This window comes from Caretta caretta, chromosome 8 (assembly GCF_965140235.1).
Source record: "Caretta caretta isolate rCarCar2 chromosome 8, rCarCar1.hap1, whole genome shotgun sequence".
Classification (NCBI taxonomy): Eukaryota; Metazoa; Chordata; order Testudines; family Cheloniidae; genus Caretta; species Caretta caretta.
The window spans coordinates 75,947,610-75,971,093 of NC_134213.1; the positions used below are offsets into that span (position 1 = coordinate 75,947,610).

Genomic DNA, 23,484 nt, shown 5'->3' on the forward strand with positions numbered 1-23,484 from the left:
TACATTTCAGTATATAGTATATAGAGCAGTATAAACAAATCATTGTATGTATGAAATTTTAGTTTGTAATGACTTCGCTAGTGCTTTTTATGTAGCCTGTTATAAAACTAGGCAAATAGCTTTCTGAGTTGATGTACCCCCTGGCAGACCTCTGTGTACCCCCAGGGGTACATGTACCCCTGGTTGAGAACCACTGCACTAGGGCACGTGTGATCATCCAAGATGGGTATAAATAGCAGCTTGCATCATGCAGTGGTGCCTTTTTTTTTTTTTTTTTTCCAAAACTTCTGTCAAAGTGGAAATGCAGAGGTCAGTGAAGAAGAAAAGAGGCAAAAAAGGCTGAAGTGCTTACATTTTCTTCTTTCTATATTTGGTTTACTCTGGAGAATTCTCTGAAAAGTGAGAAGACTTTTCCCAATAGAGGGCACAGTATTTTTGTTGAGGGGGTTGAGCTGTAAAATGGGCACGTTAGCCTGCCTACCTACTTTACAGGGATATGGGAGGGTTAATTTAATGTCTGTAAAGTGCTTGCGTAACGCCGACAGACCCCGCTTGTCAGCGGGCAGGATCGAACCTGGGATCTCTGGAGCTTAGTGTATGAGCCTCTACAGCATGAGCTAAAAGCCAATTGGCTGTTAGCAGTAGGGTGACTAGACATCCCGATTTTATCGAGACAGTTCCGATTTTAGGGGACTTGTCCTTTGTCCCGATATCGGGACCGTCCGGACAGCAGCCGGCAGGAGCGCCGTGTGCTGCAGGGGCAGTGCTTGCAGGCACCAGGAGCGGGCAGAGAGCCCTCCGTACCCCCTCTGCCCCATGACCCTAGGAGCCATAGGCACCTGCCTGCCGGATGCCTCCCAGGACGGAAGCCGCCCCAGGTAAGCACTGCCGGGACTCCCCACCTCACCCCCTGGTAGGTCTCTCTGGCTCTTGGGGGGAGGGAAGGGGCGCTCTGCATGCTGCTGGCGCCTGCCAGCCCCGCTCTGTGGCTCCGGCAGCTCCCATTGGCGCTTTTCCTGGCGAGTGGGAGCCATGGAGCTCGCGCTTGTGGCGGACGCAGCATGTGGAGAGTCTAGAGAGCCCCCTCGCCGCTCTGACCCTAGGAGCCAGAGATCTCCCAGCAGGGCTGGTGAGTGCAGCCAGGAAAGGGGGCAGGGTGTGGTGGAGTGAGTGTCTGGGAGGTGTGGGGGGAGGGTGCTGGGCTGTGAGGGCGTGGAGGGCGCTGGGCAGTGGGGGAGGTTTGTGTGTTTTGGGGTGCTAGGCAATGGGGTCCTGTTGGAGGGTGCTGGGAAGTGTGGGAGATCTGTGTGTGTCAGGGCACTGGGCAGTGGGGGTCTGTGTGGGGCATTGTGTAGTTGTGGGGAAGGGCAGGGAGGGGAAATCTGTGTGTATTGGGAAACTAGAGAGTGGGGGGTTCTGTGTGGGGTGCTGGGCGGCAGTGGGCAGGGGGGCGCTGGGCGGGCTGTGTGTGTGCACAGCACTGTGCATTTGTGGTGGAAGGCTTGTTGGGGGGCTCTGGGCAGGGGAGCTGTGTGGTGCAACATAGGCCCACCCCGAAGAGGAAGAGGCACACTGGTAGCACAGGGCCAAGTGGACCAGTGTGCCTCTGGCTCCAGTTGGGGCTGTGCACCTGTGTCTGTCTCTCTTCTACCCTCCTCCTCGCCCCCCCCCCCCCCCCGGTGCTTGCTCAGTCTGTCCTGATATTTCACTCTTGCGATCTGCTCACCCTAGTTAGCAGACTAATTTTATCTCTCTCTAAGTGGTCTTGGTGCCACTAGATGGGACAGAACACCATATCCAGAAGGTGTGTGGGTTTCACTTGGATCAAATTAAGTGCTGCTGCTATTTTATTTAATAATCTCCTAATTCTTCATATTTCTCCATTTTTTTTAAGGCATGAAAATGGCAAAGGGTATAATGAAAATATTACCAGACTTCTTGTTCCCATCCTCTAATTTTTTTTAGTCAAAGTTAATTGTGTATGCATATGTTTGCAGGAGTGTAGAAATTCTCTGTGCTTTCAGGTAGGGAAAGGTTTTGAAAATGGAGAGGTTTTGAAAAATGGGGAAATTGTGAATTATTTATGATGCCCTGAAAAGTTTTTATTGATTTTATGGTCTAAAGTCCCATCCATAATTTAAACGTCACTTTTTAGGAAGAGCCATACTAAAACTCATTCCTAACAGATCACTTAGGATGACCCTGCACCTGTGCATATGGCCTGCACAAGATCTCATGCACTGCTTGAGTTACATGGTAAGGACTCTTAAGTGAGGTTTAAATTGTCTGGGCTGTCTGCACTGGGGCAAACTTGACCTTTAGAGAGAATGGGGCAGTTCAAAGATTCATTAACTTCACACTTCCTAAAACGCTTATTCTGGGTACCAGTTTTCCTCAGTTTAAAAGTACATTTAATTAGGCTCTGAAATGTTGTACCAAAACTGTCTGGCAGAGTTTCATTGTATAGTGCTAATGAATTCAAAGCAGTAATTTATTAATTGTTTTAGGGTATATTTTACCATTGAAGCTCAATCTGAAAAACTGATGCTTGTTTGAGAAAATTGGCAAGAAAACTGTTGGCAAGAAATTGGTAGGTTGAACCTTACCCGTCTCAATTGCTTTTTGGATCTCGGCCAATAATAGTTGTTTTTCTTGCTGAAATAGTGCTCATGTCCATATTGTTCCCTGCATTCCCCTTCATTTCTACAGGCACTAATGTTTGATCTCTCTGATACCAGATATCTTCACAGATGGAAGTTGGAGGGCTAAAATATGCATTATCAGAGGGAATTTCTTTCATGTGTTTTCTTTTTTAAGAGCAAAATCTCCTGAACTGCATTAATTAAATACTTCCTAAGTGTTTCTTGTTAGGAGGCAAGCTGGTTTACTTCAGCTGTAGCCTCTGCAATAGCAGTAGATTCACATTATTAATGCAAAAAGTTCAGTGTTACTGGAAATATTATTTTGCTATTAATGGCATGAAAATGACACCAAAAAATCCTATTCCGTTGTTTGTGTAATCTGATAAACTTTCTCTTCTGCCCTTTATATAAAATAAGCAAAACCAGATCTCTTAAACCAGTTTCAGGCCTAAGATACCACTGTGTATAATTTTCTAGCCCTATGTTATATTTACAGGATCTCAACTGTACATCTGCAGTGAGAAGTATGTGCGTAAGTCAACACTTACGAATACCAGACCAATCCTTGACTTTATTGACGTGATTCAGAAGAAAAGAATTCTAATTAAACTTTTCTCAGTGTTGAGCTATTTATTAGCTTTGTTAAATCTTTCTGTATGTAGAAAAGGCATAACAGAACCAGCTATTTCTTCTGTTTTTTTCTTCACTTGAAATGCCTTAAGCAAATGTTATACATAAAAACTGTGTGTGGTATTTGTTTACAGAGGAAATATTTCCTCCATGAGGAATCCCATTGTGGGTGCTCACTCACTTCACTGGGTATGTCTACACAGGGATGATAAACCTGTGGTTGGCCCTGGACAGCTGATTTGGGCTCATGGGGCTTGGACTCCGGGACTGAAAAATCACTGTATAGATGTTCAGGCTCAGTCGGGAACCTGAGCTCCAAGACCCTGCCAGGGTGGAAGGTCCCAATCTTGGCTCCAACCCAAGCCCAAATGTCTACACAGTGATTTTTAGCCGAGTGAGCCCAAGTTAGTTCATCTGGGCCAGTTGCAGGACCCTTATCCTTGCATAAACCTACCTATTGTGTCTCATTAGCTGGGGCTAGCTGTGTTGACCCATAGAGCCAGTGACCCATAGAGCCTGTGTGATTGGCACAACTTTTACAAATCGATTGGCTACTCTGACATTCTTGATTTGAAAACAGTTTTCCTTTGCCTACATGAACTGCCTGGCAGCCACACATGCCCACTAGAGCACAGAGAGATGAAGTGACTTGCCCAAGATCACCCAGCAGGTCCATGGTAGAGCCAGGAATAGAACCCAGGTCTCCCAAGTCCTAGTCCCATACCCACTCCACTGCACCACACTATTTCCCTGGCCTGTGGACTCCCTAAAGAAATAATATTGTACTTAATAATGATTTTAAAGGTCGAGTGTTCAAGTACCTGTTGTGATCTTAAGAGAGTCTTAACTTTTTCTTGAGCAAAGAAATGAGAATTTCTTAGAGCTGGATTTGTTTTCTAAATGGACAAACTGTGAGACTAGATGATCGTTTATTACTTTATATTCTGGGGGGTCTTCTGGGTATCACTTTCTTTCCATTTCCCCAACTCCTTTCAGTGTTTTTGATTACAGCCGTTCTCTCTCCAGCTGGAAAGGTCTGGCTGACTCCTTTGGGAACTTTTCAGTGCTGGCCCATGCATTGGCACACATGAACTACATGAGAGGCTTTTTTCCTGAATAACACGAGGCACTCTTCCCTGGGGATTCAGTCTGCTTCTTCTGTAGTGCAGCCAGTACTTGCAAGTAGGGATGAGTTCAAGATTTGATCTCTGATTTCCCCCAGAGTCAGCATGTGTTGGCCTCAGATGTGATCACATGTTGCTATATCTTTAAAGATTTAGTGGTGGAAGAGCTTTTGGGGGGATTTCAGATTCGTATAGCTCATTCCTGGGATTCCCCGAAGGAATTAGCTTTCGGGATTTTGTGCTGAGCTGTTGACTACCTGATTGCTTGATTGTCTTGATTTAGTAATTTCTTTTCCATATGTATTCCCTCCCCACACGCACCCAGTCCCGCTTTTCATTAGTTATTCCATCCTTAATTTTTGTCACGCAAGCCATAGCTGGTGCAGTTTTAGCCAGTGAAATAGTCCGTTAAGTGAGAGGTTGCTATCGAGGGTCAAATTCTTCAGAGTGACCCAATAAGCATAATCCCTCTTTCCCAGAGATAAAGTGGATCACATCTGTGACACTCCTACTTTTTGCTATCTTATGTCAGGGCGTGTTGTTTCTCCTAGTTCTAATACTTTGTTGTCAATAATGTAAATGTTGATATCCCAGGATGTTTCATCAAGAAAAGTCGGTTTATTAAAAGATATTACCTCATCGACCTTGTGTCTCTGATATCACAGGAATATGTTGATATATCGTCTGAGTGATGTATTCCTAATGTGTGTGTGGTTGCTTGTAATATTTCTAAAATATACATGTGCATTTAAATGACTTGGACTTTAAAACAACCAGCCTTCTAATCTCTCAGATAATCTCAGGAACATTTAATTCCAACAATGCAGTTAAATTGTCTCTTAATATAAACAAAATAAATGCATGCAATGGAAATGGGATTACCCTGTGTTTTATTTTTGGTGTCTGTTTCAATTTCCAGTGAGTGAAAATTGCAGCTGGCTTTATTAATCACGTGGCTGCATTGTTAGTGACTGTCATGGGCAGTTATAAAGACGGTGGTTAGGGATACACTTGAATACTAACTTCTAATACATTTAGTTACTAACATAATTGGAACTTTGCTAGACTGAGAACAGGGAATTTGGTTTAGCTGGAAAAAAATAAATCCTTGCTTTAAGCACAACCATACTTGTAGCTGTGTTGGTCCCAGGACACGGGAGAGACAAGGTAGGTGAGGAATTATCTCACCAAGTTGGTCCGATAAAAGGTATTGTCTCATCTACCTTGTCTGTGTCATGTCCTGGGACCAACACAGCTACAAAAGAAAAAAACCTACTACAAACAAACATGGCAGATAATTTGGTGGCCTGCCATTTCCTAACCCAACAAGTGTGTTTGTGCTTAAAGTAAGGATTTATTTTTTTCCAGCTGAACCAAATTCCCTGTTCTCAGTTTGATCATTAAGGAATCCTCCCTCCCCATTTTTCTCCCTTGAAGTTGCATGTTGCTCGTACCATCTTTCCAGATGAAAATGTCCCTTTAGACTGTATCTGTGCCATTTCTTGATTACCAAGGAAAAGGTTGTTGTTAGGCAATGCTAGTCTTTCCCTCTCAAACTGGAAACAAGGATGTTTCTTTTGTAGAGCACAAAGGAAATGAGAAACTGAGACAATCAGAAGACAACTTCTGCATTATATAATCTTTAATTTATCATGCATCTTGTGACATGCAAATAAAATACAGTGGGGTCCTGATTTCATTGAAGTAAGTGAAGGTTTTACCACTGACTCTGTTGGAATGACGAACAGGCCTGTGTCTGGCACTACATTAATTCAAGGGTTTTTAGAGTTAGAATCTCCTTGTGATGGGGTACACAAACCCCATAGCAGGTGAGAATGGGCTAAAAAGCAGCTGAGGACTCAGGCAGGCCCCATCCGTGAGGCATACCAGTCTCTGAGAAGGAGCCTTGAATGGGAGAAGCTCAGTTCAGAAGGACCCAGCCTTGAGCGGAGGACCGATCTCTTCCCACTAGGTTCTAGGTGGGAGACACTAGTAAGTGGAGTCCAGCAGGTATAAATTCCTGCAAAACTGATTTTATGGTGGGAACTGCCCCAGCTGAGTGCTGACTCAGTAATAATAGCTTGTACATGTATTTCTAATGTTTAGCAGGAGGTCATGTTACTCATATTGCTTAATGCTCTGTGTGCTTTCTATGCCCTTTGTGGGGGAAAGTGACAGCTTCAAAGTACATGGACAACCTTTTAGGCCTCTCAAATTGTTTACAGTACTGCAAGAGTATAAAAAGCCCATGCACTAATCTTGCTATATGGAAGAAAATTTTGTTTTGTTAATAAGCCACCCCACACAACTGCAATACCTTATCTAAACCCAGAGTTAAACCCACATTTGCACGTGTATGAGAGAGACTGCAGCTGTGCGTAGATCTCTTTATATGGGGGAAATGCAAAACATAATTTGGCACAGCCTTTGAACTCTCAGCATCTTTGCTAACTCTTAAGGACTTTGTACATGTTCAGAAAATGCATGTGAGAATAATTTCAGTCACTGGTAATGTGAAAAATTTTAAACTTACTGTTACTGTACAAACGAATAAAAGTAAACATACCGCTGTACCTGTGATTACTGGATACAATCTTTCAGAAGTTAGTTTAGTACAAAGTGTAAAATTGAAATCACACGAGCACTCTCCACTCATTGCACATGTGCAAACTTCATTATTATTTTGCGTGATGTGTATTACCATAGCATCTTGCAGCCCTAGTCTGGGACCAGGATGCCATTATGCTAGGGTTGCTTGAGTTTAATCAAGGTCAGGGTGTGACTTGATTTGCATTAATGCTTGGTGACAAATCATGGCTTGAGGACCACTATAATCTGTCTTCAAATTCACTCTTCTATATGTGTGCACTGCCACGCCATAACTAAGGCTCTAACTGTAAATGTGTGTCCAGGTAACAGGACCATCACCTTCTACTTCATACCAAACCAAATTCTTTTTTTTCCATCTGTGGCAGTGTCAAGAACCTCAAATCCTAATGATTTGATGGAATCAAACATAAAATCCAAGATATTAAAAATAGGCTTCCATGACCTTCTTGCCTGCTCTACAGTCAACCCAGTGTGTGTATATTTCAATACAGATGCTCAGATGCAATACTCAATTGATTGTAAATGTGGGAATCTAACCATAAGCATTGGAACAACTAAGCGATTGTTTGGATTTTTTTATTATAATTTGTTTTGTTTTAAGGCACCACGGGACTTTGGGCACCAAGCACTAAAAAATAATATGTCCAAAACATATATTTTGGAGACCTTTTTAGTTCTAAATAATTCTAATCAAAGTCCAGTGAGAATAAATACACTTTGCTCGCTAAGGGAGCATAACAAGAAAGTGTTATTCTCTAATCAGTGCAGGAATAGACCTCCCACTTTAACAAGGTCTTAGCAAGAGATGAACTTCTAATATACTGTTCGTGAACATTTGTGTTTTCAATTAAACTTTAATCAGTTTTATATTTCCATTATGTGTTTATCCAAGTTGCAGTGATCATTGGGATACATTCTTTATAATACATGTATCTCTATTAGACACATATGACTTAGATCATGAATTAACTCCCTTCCCTACCTCCCCTTAATGCATAAAATGGCGTGAAAGATTTTTCAAGGAGAAGGGCCATTGTGCTTTCATAGAAAGACCACATCAGTTCTCCTTTCGTAGCTAATGCTGATTTGGGAGAACAGCACGCTGATGTCCTGGACTTGAATTGTTTTTAACTTCTTAGTATTGTGGAAAATGAGTTAGCCACCAATGTGCATGCTCTCCTCTGTTACAGTTAACAAGAAACAGCTGGTCAGAGCATTAACAAAATACAGAGTTGGTTAACTCTTGCAGAGCTACATTTCTCGCTTCCTTAAATATCACTATCTCAGAACAGTACAAGACAAATCCAGTGATATATGGAAAACAGCATATATTTAAAAGGGAGGGGCGCTTGGAAAGAAGGGAAGAAAGAAAACAAGAACAAAAAAATAATCTGCCCACTTTTTTGGGGGCGGGAGGAATGGGAGTCGCTGGTAACAGGCTGCATTTTGTGTTTGTCAGAGAATGAAGAAAAATACATGCTTAATGTTTAACAGAGAAATTCCTAAACAAAACATAGATCAGGGCAGATGGAAAGAGAGCACATCAATCAATTTCTTCTTTCCTAGATGGTTTGCTTTCAGGCTAGGTTCCTGTTTTGTTTTTGTTTTTGTTTTTTGGGGGTTTTTTTTCTTCCCCCTTTGGTAACTTCAGAGCATAGCCCCAAACTGAAGTTTCGTTTGCACATTTTGACTGTGTAAACTGTGTGTTTTATATTTGTTGTGGTTACCTTCAAAATTGAAGTTATTTATATCTTAGAGAAGTGACGTTCTGCCATATTTTACAGATTTAATAATTTTGTTAAGATGTTGAAATAAAAAGAAAACGGTACAGAGTTTAAGCATAGAAGTTTCTGGTTATCAAGGAATAAGGTACAGATTATAAAGGGGTGTGAATACATAATCTGCAATCTCCCCGATTGGGGGTAAAAGGTTAACGGGTCAAAGTACAGACAGTGAGATATGGGGGTATGTTCATATAATGGCTATGTTCAGGTGTGGAGTATAATGAGTAGATACGATGATGAGGATGGATTTACCCTCATTTGGTGAGATTTAATGTTCAGTGAGTTTGTTTCCAGTTCATATGGTCCAATGGAAAAAGTCTCTGTCCCTTTTTCATAGTTGATGCACGATGTTGTACCGACTCATACCTCCTGGTACTGTCGGTGGATGGTGATGTGTCTGATTGTAGATGTCCCTGGACCATTGATGGTGTCCGAGACCATGAGACGCTGCATGAGCTGTGTGTAGCGTCGACTGATCCCACAGGTCCACAGTGCACGCTCATTGCAGGGGTCCCAAGTGCCCAGGGCTCCGATGATCAGGGCATCCCTCTGCACCTTGTAGCCCTTCGCTCTCAGGGTGTTGGCCAGGGGGGCTTATTTTTCCAGCTTATGAGCTTGGGCTTCACGGAAGGCTGGGGTCCTGTTCTCAAAGGAGACCGTAAAGTCAACGAGGATGATCTTTTTCTGGGTCTTGTCAGTGACTACCATGTCAGGTCGCAACTGGCTGTCAGTACCGGGGATGGTGCAGTTCACGGCGACCTCCCCCAGGCGTGTTGCGATGGCTTTTACCAGGCGGTTCTGGATGGCATTGTGGAGCAGCTGCCAGGCTCTGGAATGGGGCTTACAGCTGCACAGGACGTGGGGCAGGGTCTCGTTGGAGTAAAGATGTAAGCAGAGTCAGGATGAGCTCCACCCTGACATCTGGTGGCGAGTTGTGGCAAAGAACTTCAGGGGCTGATCTGATTTGCATAGGCAAACCCACCCCACCTAGCATGAGCCCATAGCTGCCCAAATGGTCACTTTGGCTGCTGTGGGATCCCCAGTTTCTCTGTTATTGGGGCAGGAAAAATAAATTGTTATCCTGATTATGTGACTCAAGGACAGTGGAACTGTACTTGGCCTTTTGTTATGATGGAGGGACTCGCCATCAACTAAGTAGCACTCACTAGGCAAGGGACATGGGTTCCAAAACTCAATGAATTGAGAGAGGCTGTGGACAGGTATTAATACCTGGTGGTATGGGCCCCTGGTGAGGGCCCTACATACCTATTGCACCTCCTCCTCTCTCCACTATGGAATATCAGAGCTAATTTTGATTCCCTTAGAGTCTAGTTACAGGCTGCTGAGTTGAATTCACTTTGGGCCAATGGTGCACCATCACTGAGGCTCCTCTATGGCAAACTGAAATCACAAAAGAGCTAAAATTACTAAGAGCTGAAATCACTAAGTGTTGTGTTAAGTGTGGGGTGGCCCTGAAGATATATTGCGGAGCAACTTGCGGGATGGCTGGAGTGGCTCATGGGACGGCTGGCAGAGCAGAGCGGCTGGTGGAGTGGAGCAGCTTGCGGGACGGCTGGAGCAGCTCATGGGGTGGCTGGCAGAGCAGAGCGATTTGTGGGACGGCTGGTGAGGCAATCAGCTTTGGACCACGGAAGGTGCCCTTTAACGCGCGCCCCCCCCCCATCTCCACCCAGGTGGGGAGGTAAAACTCTGCAGATAAACTTTTGAACTCTGGGGCTGCACTGACCAGGGACAGAGACGTTTGGGTTGTTGGACTTTTGGGACTTTGGTTGACTTTTGGGTTGCTGGACTCAAGAATCAAAGGGAAAGGACATGGCCCAGTTTGCTTGGGGTGGATTTTTTGCTCATGGGTTGTGTCATGAATCCTGTTGGTGGTGTTTCCCCAACATAATGCCACATTGTTTCTCTCTGTTAATAAAAGGCTTTTGCTACACTCAGACTTTGTGCTTCCGAGAGGGGAAGTATTGCCTCCTAGGGGCGCCCAGCAGGGGTGGTATATAATTGTCCCAGGTCACTGGGTGGGGGCTTGAGCCGGTTTTGCATTGTGTTATTGGAATGGAACCCCTAGATACTGAACCCGGCCCTTGTTGCTGCAACTCTGATGGGCAGAAGGGTTACAAATAGGTCCTCAAAGTAATGTTAGCTGTAACCATTTCTCTACTGAGCACACCAAAAAAAAAAAAAGCAAAAAAAAGCAAGAATCAAGCAGGCAAAGGACATTTATGGCTAAATCCTCTTGCATATGGTTGCCATCTACATGAGATATGAGTTATCCCCTATAAATTTGCATAAAACATCCACTCCCAAATTTATAGGACCATCCTTTCTCACTTTTCATTTAGTCCTTTCTCTGGAAAATCTCCTATGAACTTCAACAGGAGTCTTCCCTGATTAAGGAAAATCCAGGGTAGGCTAAGCTAGATTCACAAAAGGACTTGAGCATCCAACTGCCACTTTACGTGCCTAAATCCCAGAACCAGGCCCTGCTGGGATTCACAAAACCCCAGCTCAGCTGCCGTCTAACCCTGTAGGTGCCTAAACTTTTTGCAGTAAACTTTACTTTTTGCAGTAAAGTTCTGTTTCTGCCTCTGGGCATGCACATTACAGCCCTCTGCTTCTCATCCAGACACCGAAGTCCCTGAGCGATTCATGAACTGAGGAAAGATTGGCGTTCCTACACCTATCTACTCTGCTGGGCCCAATCTGGTATGCATACTCTGATGTCACCTACTGGGTCAGGCCCCAATAGGTGAGCTTACACAACACAGTAGTGTGGGTAAGGAGGCCTTCCCTCCTAACTTTTAGCTTAGCAGTTAGTGTACTCAGCTTGGATGTGAAAGATCCTCAGTTCAAGTCCCTCCTCCACCTTTTGTGAAGGTCTTGATACCTGTGTTCAGAAAATGAAAATTAATTTTCAGTGAGCCACAGTTCCACAAACAGACCATGCAATTACATTTCCCACAGAGAATTCAAATCATGGTAATATTCTTGCAGTTTAACCAGTCTAGGGACCAGCAAGTATGTGAACTGTATCACAGCCAAATCCTGAAGTCAATGCTTTATATCAGATGTATCTATGCTGAGCACCTTATTAATATAGACCCCATTTGTGCAGTAGGATCTTCATGAACACAAGAGTCTGGGCTAGTTGTTTCCATGTGGTATTTGGCCCATCGAATGTAAGATCTAAAAAATGCCATAACTTTTATTGACTTGGACCCAGACAAAGCCTTTGATGATTCGTCTTACATTTCCTTAAACATACAGGTATTTGCAAACATTTATCAAAAATAATCAATTCATAGCTTGTTATCAAGACACAGAAGCAAACATGTTAAGAGAAACAGGCTGTATATTAAAAATTAGCAAAGTTGAATAGTAACTTTAGCTGCATGTATGCATAACATAGTTTTGGCTTTGCTCTGCTTTTGGAATTTTAATAAAACAGACTTCCTAGAACAAAGAACGGTAAAAAGCCATCAAAGCAGAGCATAATTTAAAGGGAAATATAGTATACATTTTAATATAATTCCAAAACAAGTTTCAAAGATGATAAAACTAAACCAAATAACTGTGCAGAGGTGCAAAGAATTTCTGAGATGAGATGCTTCATGTATATGTTGTTAAAATAATTATTTGTTTTATTTTGATATTGTGATAGTGCACAAAGATCTCAGGCTAGTACCATGGGGTCCAGACCTAGGTGCTGTAAAAACACATAAGATGTGATCCCTGCTGCAGAGTGCTTACCATAAAAAATGACGTAAAATGTGGTGGTGATAAGGGGTGCAGTGTATAAACAGAGGGATCAGGGTGGTGATGGGTTCCTGACTTGGTTCTGATTCATGAACTGGGGAAAGAATGGCATTCCTACACCTATCTCCTCTGCGGGGCCCAATCTGGTATGCATGCTCTGACATCACCTACTGGATCAGGCCCCAATAGGTGAGCTTGGGGTCTCGGGGCGGGGAGGGGAGATGAGGGGAGAGTGGAAGAAAAGGGAGAGGAGACAGGAAGGTGAGGGACTTCGAAGGAAAGGAAAGGGGAAAGGAGGTCAAGGCAAATAGCCAGTCAGCGGACAGAAAATAGCATCCAGACTTCACAACGTTTAGAGCCGTTCGCTGACATCATGAGTATATGGGGGAGGGTGGGCAGTGGATGAGAGTTGGGGCCCTGGGCCTCTTCCTCCCTTGCTGCTTTTAGGGATGGCTCCTCCCACCCCCTGGGGGGTCTGACTTTCATCTCCCAGCCCATATGGCTGGGGAAGGGGGACTACTAAGGCCTCGTGACTGGAGGTGGAGAGCTTGTCCTGCTAATTTCCATGGGGCTCTGGCTGGGCCTATCCCTGCCCTGGTGCTCCTGGCTATTGCTGCAGAAGAGTACTTCCTAAACCCACATTTCTAATATAATTGAGATTTTAATTTCAGTGGGGCCTTGTGGTGGTGGTGGTGGGGAGTTATGGGCAATAATGGATGTTGCTAGCGGCCCCTTTAGTTTGAATTAACTGAAGAATTTCATACAATTAGTTGTTCCCAATTTCTGGTTCTGTTTAACATACAGAAGCTGTTGGATGTGCACCAAACTATGTTCAAAACCTTTGAAAATAATAATAATAACTGTAACCGGGTCCTACTGTGACCAATTTTGAAGGAGAAACTCGTTAAGGATATAGAGGCAAACTGTTGTTGGGATAAAATACAACAAGGTTTTACAAATGGTGTATTGTGTTAGACCAACCTGATCTCTTTCTTTGAGAAGTTAACTGGTCTTCTAGACCAGTGGTGGTTAACCTTTACTGCAGCCAGCACCCCTTTGGTTCTCAAAATATGTTCTCGCACCCCTTATTAAAAATCGTTGAAGTAGGTCAGTTCTTTAAACCTAGATATCTGTATTTTTTGTATATTACAGTAATCAATAAAAATGTGTATTGTTAATAAATACATAGGTTTGATTAAACAAAGTAGTTGTACTTACGTGCCTGTGCTTAATTTGTATTTTCGATGATTTACCTTCTAAAAAAATCTGGCATGTCTCGCACCCCCAGAAAGGGTATCTCGCACCCTAGGTTAAGAACCACTGTTCTAGACAAAGGAAATGTAGCAGATCTGATCTACCTGGATCTCAGTAAGGCATTTCCCACATAGGAAATTATTAGTTAAATTGAAGATGATGGGGATTAATAGGAGAATTGAAAGATGGATAAGGACCTAGTTAAAGAGGAGGCTACTGTGGGTCATAGTGAAAGGTGAACTGTCTGGCTGGAGGGAGGTTACTGGTTGAGTTTCTCAGAGATCGGTCTTGGGACCAATCTTATTTAACATTTTCATTAATGACCTTAGCACAAAAAGTGGGAGTGTGCTAATAAAGTTGCAGATGACACACAATTGAGGTGTTGCCAATTTGGAGGAGGACCAGAATATCATCAAAGATTTAGATCAGTGGTTCTCAACCTTTCCAGTCGACTGTACCCCTTGCAGGAGCCTGATTTGCCTTGCATATGCCCAAGTTTCACTTCACTTAAAAATTACTTGCTTACAAAATCAGACATAAATATACAATAGTGAGATTATTACTGAAAAATTGCTTATGTTCTTATTTTTTTACCATAGAATTATAAAATCAACTGGAATATAAATATTGTACTTACATTTCAGTGTATCGTATATACAGCATTGTAAACAGGTCATTGTATGAAATTTTAGTTTGTACTGACTTCACTCGTGCTTTTTATGTAGCCTGTTGTAAAACTAGACAACACATTCCTGAATTGAGGTGCTTCCTGGCAGACCTCTGTGTATCCCCAGGGGTATGTGTACCCCTGGTTGAGAAGCCCTGATTTAGATGACCTTGAAAACTGGAGTTATGGGATAAAATTTAGTAATGTTAAGTGCAAGGTCCTGCACTTAGGGACTGACAACAAGAATTTTTGCTGTAAGCTGGGGGATATGTCAGTTGAAGGGACAGAGGAGAAGAAAGATCTGGATGTATTGGTCAACCACAGGGTGATTATGAGCCAACGATGTGATGCAGCTGTGAAAAAGGCTAATGTAGTCCTAGGATGCATCAGTCGAGGTGTTTCCAGTAGAGAGATGGAAGTGTTCTTATCGTTATACAGGGCATTGGTTAGACCTCATCTGGAACACTCTGTGCAATTCTGTTCTCACTTGTTCAAGAAAGATGAATTCAAACTGGAAGAGATGCAGAGAGAGGCTACTAGTATGATCAGAGGAATGGAAAACCTTCCATTCCTCTGATCATACTAGACATAAGACATAAGGAGCTTGGCAAATTTAGCCTTCCCAAATGAAGGCTGAGGGAAGATAAGATTTCTCTCTATAATACATCAGAGGTATAAATGCCAAGGAGGGAGAGGAGTTATTTAAGGCCAATGTTGGCACAAGAACAAATGGATATAAATTGGCCATCATCAACAAGTTTAGACTTGAAATTAGACAAAGGTTTCTAACCATCAGAGGAGTGAAGTTCTAGAACAGCCTTCCAAGGGGATCAGTAGGGGCAAAAACTTAACTTGTTTCAAGACTGAGCGATAAGTTTATGGAATGGATGGTGTAATGAGACTGCCTACAATGGCATGTGGCCCACGCAAGACTGCTATTAACAAATAACTCCAATGGCTGTTATTTGGGGAGGGCTCTGAGTTACTACAGAGACTATTTCCCAAGTGTCTGGCTGGTGGGTCTCACCCACCTGCTCGGGGACTAACTGATTGTGATATTTGGGATCAGGAAGGAATTTCCCTCCAGGCCACAATGGCAGAGACCCTAGGGTGGTTGTTTTTTTTTTTTTTTTTTTTTTGCCTTCCTCTGCAGCCTGGGGCACAGATCACTTGCTGGTTTGACCTAGGTAAATGGTAGAATTTCTGTAACTTGAAGTCTTTAAATCCAGATTTGAAGACTTCAGTAACTCAACCAGAGGTTATGGGTCTATTACAGGAATGGGTGGGTGAGGTTCTGTGGCCTGCAAAGTGCAGGAGGTCAAACCAGGTTATCATGATCTAGCACTCAAAAGAAACATGCTGCTTTAGGTAAATAGAAATTAATTGGAAGTCTTTAAATTTAAAACCATTGAATTATTTGCCCAAGGGGCAAACTCTTTAAATGCCTGTATTTCTTTTGCCTTGTAAATTAGTGGTTGTAACAGTAAGAGGTTGTAAAAAAGGAGAATATAGTCAGTCATGTTTGTGCAAAGCATTTATCTCAAAATTCCCTTTTAACGAGTGACGGCTTTAGAAAATCTGCACCAATTTTGCTGAGGTCAGACAGTTTACAAGTTCAAGGTAAGAAGCCCTTGACCTTTTGGAAATATTATGAAACTTATTTGTTTAGGTTTGTGGACTGTTAAACAGCTTACAAAGCCTGTGCATTAACCTACTAATGTTCATGTTGCTTAGATTTTTCTGGTACCCATATTTTTCCTTGTCAGTCCCTTTTGTGGCAATGTTCATAGTGGGAATATCACAAGCCACTTGGCCCCTGGCCTTGTATTGAGATTGCCACTCATTACTGAGTCAGTTTTATCCAAGATCAAAGTTCAGTATCTTTCCAAGACACCTGCCAGAAATTGTTGCCACCGTATATCTACAATCGCATGACATTTGGCTTAAATAAAAGTAAATGTTATTGACGTTACAGAAATAGAAAAGTTAAAAGATAAGCAAAACACACTTATGTAGACAGATATTATGGAAAACTGCTAAATGGGTCTCTAGTTTAAGTTACAGAATAGTGAGATACAAGATGGCAGACTCTGTCCGGGGAAACAGTGACTCAGAAAAGGATTGGGGTTCATGGAGGATAATCAGCTAAACATGAGCTTTCCATGCAATGATGCAGCAAAAAGGCTAATGCAATCCTGAGATGTATAAACAGGAATCTTGAGTACGAGAAGACACATAATATTACCTCTGTATTTGGCACTGGTGCAACCACTAGTGGAATATTGTGTCCAGTTCTGGACTCCACAGTTCAAGAAGGAAATGGATAAATTTGGGAGGGTTTAGAGAAGAGCCATGAGAAGGACTGACTAAAGGATTGGAAAACTTGCCTTGTAGTGAAAGACTCGAGTGCAATCTCTTTAGTTTCCTTAAGAGAAGGTAAAGAGGTCACTTGATCAGTCTGTAAATACCTACATGTGGGGGGGAAATTGATAGATTGTCTGGTAGATTGAAGACTCTTCAAATGTATAACAAGATCCAGTGGATGGAAGTTGGAGATAGACAAATTCAGGCTGGAAATAAGGCGTACATTTTTGACAGTGCGAGTGATTAACCATTGGAACAATTTACCAAGGGTCTTTGGTGGATTGTCCATCAATGGCAATTTTTAAATCAAGATTGGATGCTTTTCTAAAAGCATCTAGTTCAAACAGGAGTGTGAAGTCCTATGGCCTATGTTTTACAGTTGGTTGGACAGTGGTTCTTAACCAGAGGTATGTGTACCCCTGTGGATATGCAGAGGTCTTCCAGAGGGTACATCAACTCATCTAGATATTTTCCTAGTTTTACACCAGGCTACATAAAAAGCGCTAGCGAAGTCAGTACAAACTTAATTTCATACAGACAATGACTTGTTTATATACTATATATACTTGTTTATATACCATACTATGTACTATATTGTACACTGAAATGTAAGTACAATATTTAAATTCCAGTTGATTTATTTTAAAATATATGGTAAAAATGAGAAAGTAAACAATTTTTCAGTAATAGTGTGCTGAGACACTTTTGTATTTTTATGTCTGATTTTCTAAGCAAGTGGTTTTTAAGTGAGGTGAAACTTGGGGGTACACAAGACAAATCAGACTCCTGAAAGGGGTATAATAGTTTTGAAAGGTTGTGAACCACTGGAATAGATGATCACAGTGGTCCCCTCTGGCCCCTTCTGGCTCTATGATCTATGAAACTATGAGATTACCTATGGTAGGGGAGGAAAAGTCTTTTGTTATGGATTAAAGCTATCTGCAGTTCAGTGTAACGTACTTACAAAGTCTCTGTGTAATCAGAGATGCTTCTTTCCTTTACAGAGAACACATCTTCCCCCATCACCCCACCTCTGAAAAGCTCTCTCCTTTCATATTTGAGGCAACAGACTACACATCACCTGCTACAATCAGACCAGTATGGTAAATTGATTTGAATCAGATGACTCATGCTACTTGTTTTCACTATTCTGTATATGGTAAATGTGATGTTGTCTCACTCTCATTGTCGTATTTGATATGGGTATTTTGTTAGCAAATTACCATTGGGCGTTTTCCAGAACAACAGTAAATGATGAAACATGGATTTCACCCACTCTGTTAACAAACAGCCCAGCAAGCAAAATGTATGTAAATTTTAAGATAAAGTGATTCAAAAGTGTAGTATAATGTCATAAATCCATATACAGTTATTTGTGTAGGGTTGTTTAAACCACTGTTACAGCAGTTTGGAAACAAGCTTGTATTCCTACTTTGGGCTCCCACATCACTAGTAACACATCTTGACTTCCCTTTTAATCAGGATGGCTCCTTCCAGCAGCAGGCTCAAAATGCCAATTGGAATGAAAACCTTTTTGTTATTTCAGGCAAATGTTGGACCAATCAGAGCATATTTTTTTTCAGTTCTGTATTGCATTACAGCTGAAGTAAACAGTCACATGTCTTTACTACAGATGGAGACGAAGTCCAGGGTGGTCCAAGGCAGCTGTTTGCTCTACTGAGTCTCCCAAAAGAACAAGGGTCCAAGTCTCCCACTGTAGAGTATTTGCACAAGAATAATCCTCTTAAGATTCACAGGAATTATTCATATCCTAAAATGGAAAAATCAGACACTTGATTATTAGGTTTACACATCTTGTGAGGGACATTCAGATCTCTACTTTGGAACTACATTGCTTGAAGTCTCAGGAAAGTCCATTCTGCCTTCTTTTCCCCTGAAAATTGGAAGGTTTTCTTTAAATACAGCATTTGGTTCATTTGGTTATTTCTTTGTCATCTCCTGACAATTCAGTTGTGCCAGATTCTCCTTCTCCCCTCAGTACCTGAGAATTTCAAGGCATACCAGGATCTTTTGCAGCTTATGGCTGCTTTCTTGGGCATCCAGGCAGAATTTTTACAGGAGAATATGCACAAGTTCTCAACATTCTCCAACTGTCTGTGCTGGGGAGAATAGTGCTCCCTATTAATGACACTGCCCTGGAACCTGCAAAGGCAAGGGCTTCAGTGCTGCCCACTGCAAAGCATTTGGAGAAGTGCTCTTTCATCCCTGTGCAGGGTTTTGTGGGTTTCTAGTCTCACTCAGTCCCTAATTCTCTTGTTATGACTGCAGCGAATGATAGGGCTTGACAGGGTAGATATCAATCTACTCCCAAGGAAAAGGAGTCCAAGAAGATGGACTTGGGAGAAAGATTTTTTTTTACCTCCTCTTCCCTGCAAATGTATATCATAAACCAACAAGTGTATCAACAACCAACATAAATATGACTTCCGTTAATTGGACTGCCGTATCTAAATTTGCAGACAAGTTGCTGGATGCCTCCAGAATGCTTTTGTGGTTGAAGGCTGTTTGATGATCAAGTTTTCTCAGTAGTCAGCATTGGACATGACTGATACATTGGCCAGAATTATGGCCTCAGCTGTGACCATTAGGAAGGTGTCATGGCTGCAGAATTCAGGCATTGGTTCTCAGGTGCAACAGGCTATTGAGAATCTTTCCTTCTACGGTTGGGTGCTATTCTCAGACAAGACAGATGAGAACTTGCACTCTTTTAAAGATTCATGAGCCAAGCTGCATTCTTTAGAGGTGTATCCTGCAGTGGTTCAAAGGTACCATTTTGGCAGTCAGCAACAGCAGTACTGCTCTCGGCACTTCATTGGGCAGTCCTTCTTTCACTCAAAGTAGTGGGAATACCCCAGAAAGTGTCTTAGATCTCAGAGGCAAAGGCCTTCAGGTTCTAGTTTCAGCCAATTGACTCATGTCCTTCCCAGCATCTATTGAGTGACTGTTTTTGACTCTGTGTCTGGGGCAGTGATCCAGTCATGATTTCTACATACCTATCCCCCCTTTCAGGGACAGACTGGCTCACTTTTACAATGTTTGGGACTCAGTTACCACAGACAACTGGGTCCTAAGCACTGTCAGATCAGGTTATGCCATCCAGTTTTTTTCCATCCTTCCTCCCTACCCTCCTTCCCGATCCCTCTTCAGGGACTCCTCTTCCTAGACACTGCTCTTCAAGCAGGTTTAGTCTCTGCTAGCTTTGGGAGCTGTGGAGGAGGTTCCTCTGCAGCAGTGGGATTGGGGGGTTTATTTTCAGTACTTTCTGGTTCCCAAATCCAAGGGAGAGGTGAGACCTATTCTTGAGCTCCGCACTTTAACAACTATATTAGGTTTGGGAGGTTCCAGATGGTCACCATAACAACTGTCCTCCCCACATTAAATCACAATGTGGCTTGCTACCCTGGGCCTTCAGGATACTTATTTCCACATAGTGGTTCTCCCAAGCAACAGGAAAGTCTTCTGGTTTGTCATGGTGAACTGTCACTATCAGTACACCATACTCCTTTTTGCCTATTCTCTGCTACCCAGGTCTTTTAACAAATTGTAGTTGCAGTGATGGCTTACCACAGGCTGAAAGGAATTCATATCTTGCTATATCTGGATGATTGGTGACTGAGAGGCAAGTCCAGGGAAGAAGACCTCTCTCATGTACATGTCACACTACACTGACTCAATTGCCTGGGCCTTATCCTAAACAGGAAGTCAATGTTTGTCCCCACTCAAAAAAGCAAGTTCGTTGGGGCCCCAATAGATTCTGTGAGGTTGAGAGCATTGTTGCTGGCTGACCAGCTTTGTCTGGAGCTGCACACATGGCTGCATGCACACAAGTGGTCCATTCTGTCAGATTGCATCTTCACCCTCTCCAAATGTGGCTTGTCAGTCTATCCATCTCTTGGACGAATCTGTCCACTTCCTGTGCTGATCATGGACTCCTTACAGTGATGTCCACTGTGATGTCCAGTTCATGACAACGTATGCCAGGGTGTGTGTTTCTTTCAGCTCCTGCTAACCAGGACTATTGTCAATAACATCTCCTTGATGGTCTTGGGAGCTCATCTGGGGTCACTGAAAGTTCTGGGCCTGTGGTCAGAATAGGAAACTTCACTGCTGGACTTCAAAGTCCAGGAGCTTTGGGCCACCTACAGTCCCTGTCTCACTTTCCAAGTCCACGTCAAAGGCTCAGTCTTTCACATACTCACTGACAATACTGCTGTAATGTATTATGTGAACAGACAAAGGGGACTACAGTCAACTGTTCTGTGTCAGGAGGTGATAAGGCTCTGGCGGTTTTGTATCAGACAAAGCATTACTCTAGGGGCTGATCGCTTACCTGGGGTTCAGAATCAACTTGCGGGTTACCTCATGAGGAATTTCTCCCTGTGTCTCTGAAGCTCTGTGTCCTGCCATCTGCCTTTGCAGCTTGGGGTATGCAGACGATCAATCTGTTTGCCACGAGAGACAACTAGTAATGTTGTCAGTTTTGCCCTTAAGGGGGTCTCAGTCCAGGCTCCCTGGCCAACACTTTTCACCTGAATTGGGAATCAGCATTCCTGTATGCTTTTCTTCTGATTCCAATCATTCTGCAGGTCATTCTCATATTGAAATTGGACCATGCCAGACTCCTCATCATTGCTCTGGCATGGCTGAGGCCATGTTGGTTCTTAGACCTTCTCACATTAATGATTCAGCCTTCCACATCCCTTCCTTTTCATCCCAACCCCTTGACTCAGCATCACGGACAGATTTTGCATCCTGCGCTCTTTCTCCATGCCACTGTGTGCATGGCTACAGGAGAAGGAAGAGTGATATTCAGAAGCTGTATGACAGCTTCTGCTCAATAGTAGGAAGCCCTCTACTAAATGGCTTATTTTGCCAAATGGAAGTATTTTTCGATATGGTTGTTGGCCCACAGAGTTCAGTCAAAGCTGGCTTATATCCAGGACATCTTGGAATACTTATTATATCTCCAGTCGTCAGGTCTTGTACTTAGCTTGTTGATGGTGCATCTGGTGGTGATTTCAGTGTTTCATCTGCCCATCCTTAGGAGGTCGGTATTTTTGAATACTGTGGTAACAACGTTCTTGAAAGGAATTCTTTGTTTCCACCAGCTATTGAGAGAAGCAGTTCTTTGTGGAACCTTATTAAGGCCTTAGTGGCTCTGAAGGGACCTTTGTTTGAGTCTGCAGCATCTTCTTCCTTTTCTCTTTTGTGTCAAAACAATGTTCCTGATGGCAGTAACATATACGAAGAGAGTGTCTGAGTTGCAGGCTTTGATGGCAGAGTCTCCTTACATGCAGTTCTCCAAAGACAAAGTGACCTTGTGACAACACCCTCTGGTTTTATCTATTGTGGTTTCTCAGTTTCATTTAAACCAGGTGGTGTATTTACCTGTGTTCTGTCCTAAGCCACATTCAACCCCAGCAGAGCAGCGTCTTCACATGTTGGATGTCAGGCAGTGTCTAACTTTTTACCTGGAAAGGACTTAGCCTTTTTGTGCTTCTCCTCATCTATTTGTAATAGGCAGACTGAATGAAAGGACAAGCAATCTCTTCGCAGACAGTCTCTAGGGAAAACTTCATATATAGAGAGACAGAATACAAGAGAGCTCTGATCATTCCCCGTGTGTGAGCTCATAGAATCATAGAATATCAGGGTTGGAAGGGACCTCAGGAAATCATCTAGTCCAACTCCTTGCTCAAAGCGGGACCAATCCCCAATTTTTGCCCCAGATCCCTAAATGGCCCCCTCAAGGATTGAACTCACAACCCTGGGTTTAGCAGGCCAATGCTCAAACCATTAAGCTATCCCCCCCCTCATTCTACCTGAGTGCAGGCTATGTCAATGTCCAATATTGAAATGTCACCTAAAAACACCAATCTGCAGGCCTGGCACTTGGTCAATTGTACACACATGTGCAAACCATTATGCTATTACTGCAGCATCTAGAGCAGATGCAAACTTTGGGAAGGCAGTTCTGCAATCCTTGTTTAACTAGACTCCCAGCTCCACCCACTGTGAGTGCTGCTTGTGAGTCACCTATGTGGAATACCAGCTGCATCTACTTGAAGAATAAAAAACGTTACTTAACTGAACTGTAACTGTTGTTCTTGAGATGTGATGCAGATGTGGGTTCTACCCACCCTCAGTCCCCCTCTTGGAGTCTATGCTCTTGAAGTTCAGTGAGAAAGAACTGATAGCAGTTGACGCCATGCCACCCCATGTAGCCAGGGGAGGGCCTACAGCCACAAGGTGTGAGTGCCCCCCTACAGTACTGCTAGACAAAATTTTCCAGCTTTGTGCATACATACCTGTGAGGAATACACACATGCATGATATTTCCCAAGTACAACGGCTACCATTCAGGTAAGTAATTTTTTTTGCTTCATGAGGATATACTTAATCCCAGATACCGTGTGTTATGGACCATTCCTACAACAGAGTAAATATGATCCAGCTCTTCCTTGCCCTTCCCAACAGTGAGATGTACTAAGCGTTTTACACTCTCTATACTGCTATACCTTATTTTTCATCAGGTGCCTACGCACGCTGTCCCTCAACAGATCCCAGTAGAATTTAGAGTACATCAGTTTTCTTAAGGAAGGAGCTTTCCA

The 23,484-nt window shown here is 42.9% G+C and overlaps 1 protein-coding gene across 6 annotated transcripts in view; it reads left to right on the forward strand.

Moving 5' to 3' along the window:
* Positions 1–23,484, forward strand: part of TGFBR3 (transforming growth factor beta receptor 3) — a 180,595-nt gene that overhangs the window by 34,493 nt on the left and 122,618 nt on the right. For 4 of the 6 annotated variants that reach the window (XM_048861633.2, XM_048861631.2, XM_048861630.2 and 1 more), the window contains exon 3: positions 17,857–17,955. The exons of 1 other annotated variant lie outside the window; for it this stretch is intronic. In XM_048861633.2, the coding sequence (XP_048717590.1) occupies positions 17,857–17,955 (99 nt within the window). Of the gene's footprint in view, positions 1–17,856; positions 17,956–23,484 lie in introns of those variants that run through there. One more of the 6 variants, XM_075131640.1, reaches the window with a different exon arrangement.